At 48.3% G+C, this 8,707-nt stretch overlaps 2 protein-coding genes across 5 annotated transcripts; one reads left to right on the top strand and one right to left on the bottom strand.

Annotated features, from left to right (window-relative positions):
• Positions 1-217: 217 nt before the first annotated feature.
• Eif1ad (eukaryotic translation initiation factor 1A domain containing) lies at positions 218-3,011 on the bottom strand. The gene is made up of 6 exons (XM_027944402.2): positions 2,914-3,011; positions 1,805-1,978; positions 1,559-1,667; positions 1,366-1,474; positions 1,153-1,197; positions 218-535 (listed from the first exon to the last, which is right to left on the bottom strand). The coding sequence occupies exons 2-6, from the start codon at positions 1,889-1,891 to the stop codon at positions 391-393; spliced, it is 495 nt and encodes a 164-aa protein (XP_027800203.1). The 5' UTR covers positions 1,892-1,978; positions 2,914-3,011; the 3' UTR covers positions 218-390.
• Positions 3,012-3,243: 232 nt separating this feature from the next.
• On the top strand, positions 3,244-5,317 carry Banf1 (barrier to autointegration nuclear assembly factor 1). Of its 4 annotated transcripts, none has more exons than XM_027944404.3 (3): positions 3,244-3,575; positions 4,298-4,436; positions 4,800-5,317. In XM_027944404.3, the coding sequence occupies exons 2-3, from the start codon at positions 4,314-4,316 to the stop codon at positions 4,944-4,946; spliced, it is 270 nt and encodes an 89-aa protein (XP_027800205.1). In that variant the 5' UTR covers positions 3,244-3,575; positions 4,298-4,313; the 3' UTR covers positions 4,947-5,317. The 4 variants fall into 4 exon arrangements, with proteins under 4 accessions (XP_027800205.1, XP_071472140.1, XP_071472141.1 ...); XM_071616039.1 differs by having other exon boundaries at positions 4,290-4,436; XM_071616040.1 differs by having other exon boundaries at positions 3,244-3,581.
• Positions 5,318-8,707: the final 3,390 nt, after the last annotated feature.

The following is an 8,707-nucleotide window of genomic DNA, read 5'->3' as shown; positions in this document are numbered from 1 at the left end:
ACTGTTCCTAATTGTGAAACACACAAAAGGAGGTACAGCACAGGGCCTGGCACTTTCTAAATGCCCAATAAGTGTGTGTCAGTGAATCACTTGGGAAAGACTCAGCCAGTTCCCATTTCCTCCCCCATCTGGCCACAAGCCCCAAGGCCTCTACCAAGAAGCAGGTTTTTAGTTTACCACAATTCTCCCTTCCCACAGAGAGCCACTCAGACACCAGTACAAGTCACCACCCACCAGGGGTTTAATTCTCCTAGGACAAAAGGTCAGTTCAAGAGGGTCCTGCCTTGTCCCCATCCAGGGGTAAAGATCTGCAGGGCACCCTGGGAATGTCCAAGCCCAGAGGAGCCTGGGAGTAGTCCCTGAGCAAGTGGAAAAGTGGATCCCAGAGTCTCAGGCCACCTCTTCCTCTTCACTCTCCTCCTCACTCTCATGATACTGTCTGCGATTGGTGTTAACAAAGAGGTCAGAATCATCTTCAGAGGCAGACTCTTCTCCTGATGACTGTGGCTCAGCTGGGAGTTCTGGCTGAGTCTGTCTGCATGGAGGAAGCAGAAAGAATCAGCCTAATACCTTCTAGGAAAATCAAATCTGCAACCAAGGAGTCCCCAAAAAGGAGGATCATTTGGCCAAGCAGTCAGACACACAGGTGTTTAAAAATGCAGCAGTTCCAGAGAGAGAGAGAGAGAGAGAGAGAGAAAGCAGCAGTTCCTTAAAAAACACAAGAAGAGACAGAGAGTCAGAGCCAATAGTGGGAAAACAAACATTGTCCCCCACCCCAAAAGTTTACTACAGCCATTGGTTTCAGTTAGGAATCAAAACAATTCTACTAACACTTACTAGGCCCATATTCCATGCCAGGTACCGTACTAAGCAACTTTATAAGCATTAGCTCCTTCTTACAAAGCTCCTATCTTATATCTGAGAAAACAATCTTAAAAGACTAAGTAACACGCCTAGAGTAACTTAACTATAAATGGCAAAGGTAGGAATTTAACCCAGGGCATCTAACTTTCAAGCCATATTCACAACCACATGTTCTGCCACATGTTTAGGAACTCTCACCAGAAATGAGAGAGAAATGTAGGCTCTACTTTCTCCAGACAAAGGTAAAAACCCTATTTTCTCTTCCCTACACTAGGGTGTGCTCCTCACCTGTTCCTGTTGTGTTTCTCAGCCACTTCAGAGAAGGCCTCAGGCCTGTGCCAAGAGAAGAGCCAGGTCAGAGAGGACAGAGAAACCTCTCAGCAAAAGAGCTGTTTCCAGCTGTCCCTGCCAGGGATGCCACATTCTTCCCTCTCCCAGTTCCCTAGCTAGGAAGTCAGTATCCCCCAGAAACCACAAAACTAAGGATCAGGGGCATCCTACCAGAGGCCCTCCTTCTGCAGAGAGCGCACATGGTCCTTGCAGAGAACAAAGGAGATCTCAGCCTTCACCTTTTCTCCCTCTTCAATGGGGTCAACAATGAGAAAGTCCCCTGTAGGCAAGAAAAGGCATGCTTGCAATGGGGAGCCAGGACCACAGGAAATGATTCTGTCTCCTAGAAGGCTGCCTTTCTCACCTCTCTTAATCCAGATGTTCTTGCGGTATTTGGATGGCATGCTCACCAGGAAGCGCTGCCCTTGGGCTGTCTCCACCTCATGCAGATTATTCCCTGGTGTCCTGAGTACCTGGTCCAAGAAAGACCAAGAGACAGCTTTATCAGTCACAAACACCCTCTGAGCTGCAATGCACCCTACTCCCACCCCAAGGGTCCTATGGAGTGGAGGGGTTGGGAGCAGAGCAGCCTGTGCCCAATGCCACTCACCCTCACAATCTGTTGCTGGTCAGAGGGCACCATGTGCTCCCCCAGCACCTCCTTCACCACATGCTTCCTCTTGGTGGCCTGTGACATGCTGGGTCCTGTCCCAGGGTGGTTAGGAACAAGAATACCGTAAGCTCCTTCTCTGAAGTTATTTTGATGACAGTTTCAGAAGCCAGGCTGTATGAAGATATGAAGATGGGAGGGGCCATTTACTGGAGAGTGACACAGCATCCTGGTTAAGGATTCAAGGTCTCACTGCCTAGATTCAAATTCTGCCTTGGCTATTCCCTGTTTATCTTTTTTTTTTTTTTTTAATTCGCTTATTTGCTTTTGATACTGGGGATTGAACTTAAAAGTGCTTTACCAGTGAGTTACATGCCCAGCTTTTTTTTTTTTTTTTTCCCGAGATGGGTCTGGCTAAGTTGCTCAGGGCCTTGCTAAGTTGCCGAGCCTGGCCTCCAATTTGTGATCCTTTTGTCTCAGGCTTTGGAGTTGCTGGGATTACAGGCTTGCTGCAGCAAGGAGTGTCAACTTCTCATTAAAAAACAAATGACAGGGGCTGGGGTTGTGGCTCAGTGGTAGAGTGCTCGCCTAGTGTGTCTGAGGCACTGGGTTTGATCAATGTCTAAAAATAATAATAATAGGACAAAACTGCTCACCTTTTCTATGCCCCCCCAAAACAATAGCTAACTCAACACTGCTATAAAATAAGATAATGAAAATGCCCCCAGCATGCATATCACACGAGATGACTCCTGTTATCAGAAGTCCTGTTGTGGTCAGGAACTATACATATTTCAGAGAACTTGAGATAAATTGTACCTTTCTCGACATGAATATCATCCCATCTCTAGCACAGCCACGTAACACAAATGCTCAATCTCTTAACACACTACAGGCAGAGACGAATTCAGTGACCACCACGACTGTCCAAGCCAGAAATGCGTGAAGGGTCGAGGTGAAGCAAGCTTGGTCTGCGGCAGCTGCCGTATCTCGGAAGACCAGAGCTGGTATCACCGAAACTGATAGTTTCCAGAGGAAACTCCGACGTGTCTCTAATTGCCGTCTCCAGTCCTCTGCTCCCTTCACCCGGAGGAAAGACCCACACTTACTCGTTGGCCCTTGGGTACCACAGGCGCTGCACAAGCAACCCTGTTTTCCAGCTGGACGCTGAGAGCGGATAGTTCACGACTCGAAATTTCAAAGCCGAGCCAACGAAGGCACAAAAATGGGACTTGCCGGTGATCACCACGGAACAGCAGTTCTGGACTCCGGATCGTGGCGTTCCCAATTTCCGCGAGTCCAACTACAAGGAGGACATCAGTTTGAGTCGGACCCTGTCGTGTACTTCCGGCGCTCTCTCAAAAACCTTCCGGCCGCACTTCCCCTACTTTGTCCGTTCCTCTAACTTGTCCTACCGCGGGGTCCGTCAGACCCAAGTCCTTGGGTTCTAAGTACCGGGTAGTGAACAAAGGAAGTATCCTGTTCGGAAGCTTCTCTCTCTCAGACTGGAGGAGCAGCCCCAGAAGCGAGACCACAGAGGGCAGCGTGGCTTTCCGCCAGGGGCCAAAAAAGAGCGGCTAGTGACTACATGACTGAGACGTGGGGCAATCCAACTCTATGGCCCCTCAGCGGCTAGAAGTGCCCAATTACTTTTTTAAGGCGGGTCTTGAGACAACCCGGAAGCGGAAGTCGAAGAAAGTTCTAGTGGGTTGAGGTATCGGCGGGAGCGGCCGAGTAGCAAGAGCAACCGTTACTGGAGCCGGAGCTGCCTGTGAGCGTGAGCCTCCCAGCGGGGCCCTAGCTGGAGGCTGGAGGAAGGGCGGGGAGGAGGGGAGGAAAGGGACCCCATTGCTGTGGCGAGCCAGGGAGTGCACCTTAGGAGAGGGTTCGGCCGCGGGGAGGAGCGGCGCGTGGCGCGTGGGAGCGGCGGAGCGTGGAGGGGGCGGGGCGAGGCCGGCTGGGGCGGTGTGAACCCCGCGGGGCCGCGCGAGCTGGGGGCGGGGCCGCGCGAGCTGGGGGCGGGGCCGCGCGAGCTGGGGGCGGGGCCGCGCGAGCTGGGGTCGGCGCCGCGGGCCTGCGCCTTCGCTCTGAATGCCGTGTGAAGGGCGGGTGAGGCAGAGACCGTTTTGGTTTTTCACACCGCATGGCTGCTCGAGCAGTGTCAGTGTCATCTTTGCGCAGCCAAGGTCACCGAGAGTGTCAGCTCTAGGGCGCGTCCTGGCCACCGACTTTGGGTGTCTTTCTATTGCCCTGCGTGCGCCACCTGTTAGAGCTGGATTGTTTCTATTGGGACTGCACGGAAACCTAGTTCCCCCAGGGAGTGGAAGACATTTCTTTTCTGAATTGTAGGGAGATTGTCCCTGGTTCTCAGTTTTCTCTGTGAAATGAGGGATTTCACCATAATGGCCCACCTACGTTTTAATATGAGATTGCTCTTGAACCTTTGGGAGCTCAGGTCCTCAGCCCTAACTTGCATTCTCTTGAGATTCCTAGATTAAGCTCGATCAAGATGACCACCTCCCAAAAGCATCGAGACTTCGTGGCAGAGCCTATGGGGGAAAAGCCAGTGGGGAGCCTGGCTGGGATTGGTGAAGTCCTGGGCAAGAAGCTTGAGGAAAGGGGCTTTGACAAGGTGTGGGTTGGCTACGTGTACCAGGGGAGACCTGAGGGGAGAGATGGCAATTTCTTAGGGCAGACTGGGAGTGGGAACAAGCTAGGGGGGAGGAGTAGACAGTGGTGGATAATCCGAAGTGACTGGCTACCTGGGAGAGATGAAGTAGGGGCAGAACCTGCCCTACTTCATGGGCTTGTGTGCTCTAAATGTCACAAAAGTGGCATTGTTCTCCTATCCAAATATCAAGCAAGATTGACTCTGCTTAGCTTCAGAGGCCAGAGGGGATCTGGCACATTCAGGGTGGTGAGGTGGTAGACAGCTGTCTTGCTTTTATTCTCCACAGAACTCAGCAGCATGCCTTTTATTTTGCCTGTTTTGCAGGCATATGTCGTCCTCGGTCAGTTTCTGGTGCTAAAGAAAGATGAAGACCTCTTCCGAGAATGGCTGAAGGACACATGTGGTGCCAATGCCAAGCAGTCCCGGGACTGCTTTGGGTGCCTTCGAGAATGGTGTGACGCCTTCTTGTGATGTTCTCTGGGGAGCCCTCAATCCCTAGCCCCATTATCAAGTCTCCAGAGTTTGCAGCTGAGTGGGGGCTCCTTGTCCTCTACAAAGGAAAAGATTGCTGTTGTTGTACTCCAGGGTCTTTGGGAGTTCTCTCCCCTCACCATTTCAATCTTTTTTGGAATTTTTGCTCTTGCATGCAACTCCCTTTTTCTTTCCCCTGCCAGTTCCATGGAAATCATTAACCAGCTTTTCTGATTGGATTCCTGGCCCCTTCCCTCACCCCCACCTTCACCTCTGGTCTGTTTGATGCCATTTGGCACCTTTTTTGGCATAACAGTCACTGTCCTTGTAAAGTTTTTTAGATCAATAAAGACAGTGGCCTTCATGACTGAGTGTTGTGTGTTGAAAAGTAAGTGGGCTGAGAGTTGCCTCTTCCCCAGAGCTGATGGTGTCTGCTGCACTCCTTATCAGTGCAGAACGAAACTGACACCTTCCCTTCCCACTCCTAGAGGGTAGCCACCCTAGCCACATGGGCCTTGGGCAGGTGGCTTGGAGTGTCCCAATCCCAGGATGATGTGGGAGAGAGTGTGGGTTGACTTCCTGGGAGCCAGGTAGGCTATGGTGTTCCAGCTGTCACTCAGGTCAACAGCTAGGCAGCACCTGGTGGAAAAGTCAGTAGGAGTCAGGTACCAGGAAGAGGGTGGACTGGATATAGGTAAGAGTTCACCTACTGATCACCCCATCATCTCTCATGCCCTCAAAGGCGTGGGCAGGGCTCTTGCTATCTGCCCAGATGTCTTGGGGGAAAGCAGTAAGGGAGTTACACTTGAATTCAGTATATTTAGGTCCTTTTCTCTCTTGCTCTTTTCTTTCTGTACTAGGGATTAACACAGAGCTTTTTGTAGGCTAGGCAAGTATTCTACCACTAGGCTGTGTCCCCAACCCATTTTATTTTAGTTTTTGGTACCAGGGATTGAATCCAGGGACACATAACTACTGAGGCACATCCCCATTCCTTTTTAAATTTTTGAGACAGGATCTTGCTAAATTGCTGAGGCTGGTTTTGAACTTGTGACACTCCTGCCTGAGTCTCCTGAGCCGCTGGGATTACAGGCATGCATCACCATGCCTGGCCCTTTTTATTTTGAGACAGGGTCTTGCTAAGTTGTTCTGGCTGGCTTCAAACTTGCCGTCCTCCTGCCTCAGCCTCTTGAGTTGCTGTGTGTGACAACGCCATGCCCGGCTTGATCCTGTTTTTTCTTGGGACATTTATGAACCTTCCTGAAACTGAAACTTTTGCAAACATTTTTTTCCTTTCATAATAATAAACCATTGTTTTGTTTTTTAGAAGTGAAGAGACTTGGGACTCAGAGAAGTTAATTTGCTCATAGACTTGTTGCTGAGAAATAGCCAGGCTAATTCAGACTGTAACTTGGGCATGTCACTTAGTCCCTCTCGAGTCTCAGTTTTCCCACTTAGGAAATGAGATTGTTTTAGGGATCAAATGAAATGCTAGCTGTATACCACCCATTCATGCTTGGCATTCATCCCTTCAACAGACCATCATTGAACAGCGACTTACTTGCTGTATAAACAAATTGTTCACACAGTCTCTACTGGCTGAAGAGGCACAATTGATGGGTATTAAAACAAATGGATAATATGAGTTTTCAGGGACGTCAAGTTAGAGAAAAATTAAGAGATTAAGTTGACAAAACTACATTAATATTAGAAATTCTATATAAAATCATAGAGTGAAGGGACAAACCTGGAGTGGAAAAGATATTTGAAAAAATATAAAGTATCTAACCCAGAGCATGTGGAACGGTGGTCAAGAAAAAGTTGGAAAGAATAGAAAAACTGGCAAAAGACATAAAAGGCAGTCCCAGAAAATATACCCTAACAGCATGTGAAAAGGCTTGATTTCATTAGTAATCAGAAAAGCAAATCCCATCAACACCCACCCAATTGGCAAGAATCTTAAAAAGTCGGACAATAACAAGCATTGAGCATATGGAGCAACAGGAACTCCTGTGTTGGTGGGAGTGTGAATTACTGTGAGCACTCTGGGAAAACACTTGGGCGTTATTTTACAAAGCTGACACACCCTGTGAGCTGGCAATTCCACTCTTAGGACTATGCCTTGAAGAAGCTCCTGAACACCTGCACTAGGACATTTGTGAGTGTGCATAGTTCTGTTGATTATAATAGCCCCCAATGGGACACAACTGGTGGTTCTCAGTATGAGGATAGATAAGTAAATAAAGCTGCACAGTGGTGAAAAACCAACAAAAAGATGGGGTCCGCTCATGTAAAGTTAAGTGAATTCTTGCTTAAGGATCCCTATATAGATGGTAAGTCTAGAAAGGAAACCAAGAAGCTAGGCATAGTGCTGCACACCTAGAGTCCCAGCTACTAAGAAGGCTAAGGAGGGTTGCAAGTTCAGTGCCCATTGCTGTGCAAAAAAAAACAAGGGAATGCTTATTGCAAAAGTTAGTAGTAGGTCCATAGTGTAGGTCAGTGGTGGAGCACCTGCTGAGCATGGGCAAGATTCTGGGTTCCATCCCCAGCACCAGGGGAAAAAAGTCAATAATAAGAAAAAAATCTGTGGTAGAGGGTGTGATAGTGGAAGGGCTTGGCAGTGGGAGAGGCATTTCCATTTTTTTGACCTTTGGGGTGGTAATGTAAACATTAGCTACTTATTAAATTGGTCAGGGGCAGGGTGTAGCTCAGTGATAGTGTTTGCATAGCATGTGTGGGACCTGGGCTTGATCCCAGTACTAAAAAAAAAGTTGTTTTTTTTTTTTAATTTACCTGAACTCATCTGTTCTTCGATGCCCTTAATGTGGATCATTCTGAAATGTATCAGCTACATTTCAGAATAATATAAGGAAACACAAAACTAAAGACCAGAGGATGGAACAATGATCTGGTAAGCTGGGCACTATGGTCTGTAGGGACAAGGGTCCAGTTGAGGCTGTATCTGGGTAGGATAAATGGCCCACTGTGATAGAGACGTCAGATGGCCAATCCAGTTGGCTATAGTCAGCCACCGTACAAGTAGAAGCATCACTGAATGCTTAGAAAGCACATCCTCAAGGCACAGAGTAAAGTGCAGCAGGCCAGGCCAGAGAGGTGGCTAAAGCACACATGATGAGTTTGTGTGTGTGTGTGTGTGTGTGCGCGCGCGCACGCGCACGCATGCACGCACTGGGGATTAAACCCAGGGGCATTCACAACTGAGCCACATCCCCAGCCCATTTTTTTTAATATTTATTTTTTGTAATTGGACACTATTTTTTAAAAAATATTTATTTTTTTAAACACAATATCTTTTATTCTATTTATTTTTATGTGGTGTTAAGGATCGAACCCAGAACCTCACGTGCTGGGCGAGTGCTCTACCACTAAGCCACAACCCCAGCCCTCCCAGCCTATTTTTATATTTTATTTAGAGACAGAGTAGTTTATGTCTTCACTAAGTTGCTGAGGCAGGCTTTGAATTCCTGACCCTTCAGCCTCAGCTTCCCAAGAAGCTGGGATTACAGGCATGTGCCACCATACCTGTCCAAGATGACATTGTTATGCAATATTTTTAAAATTCAGATGAAGGCCAAAATCCACAACAAACAAAATATCAAAGAGAGGATCCAACCCTGTATACAAATTTGCTTCTGCCACTTCTCCCTGGTCCTTGCTAGATGGGGGCAGAAGGGATAGCAGCTTCTCCCTCATGTCTGTTCCAGCTTCAGGAAGTTGTGACTAGGTGGGTCTCGGCCTTC

The sequence above is a fragment of the Marmota flaviventris genome, chromosome 9, assembly GCF_047511675.1.
Source record: "Marmota flaviventris isolate mMarFla1 chromosome 9, mMarFla1.hap1, whole genome shotgun sequence".
NCBI classification, from domain to species: domain Eukaryota; kingdom Metazoa; phylum Chordata; class Mammalia; order Rodentia; family Sciuridae; genus Marmota; species Marmota flaviventris.
The sequence above is the reverse complement of the archived record's forward strand: the minus strand, read 5'-3'. Positions and strand labels throughout refer to the sequence as shown.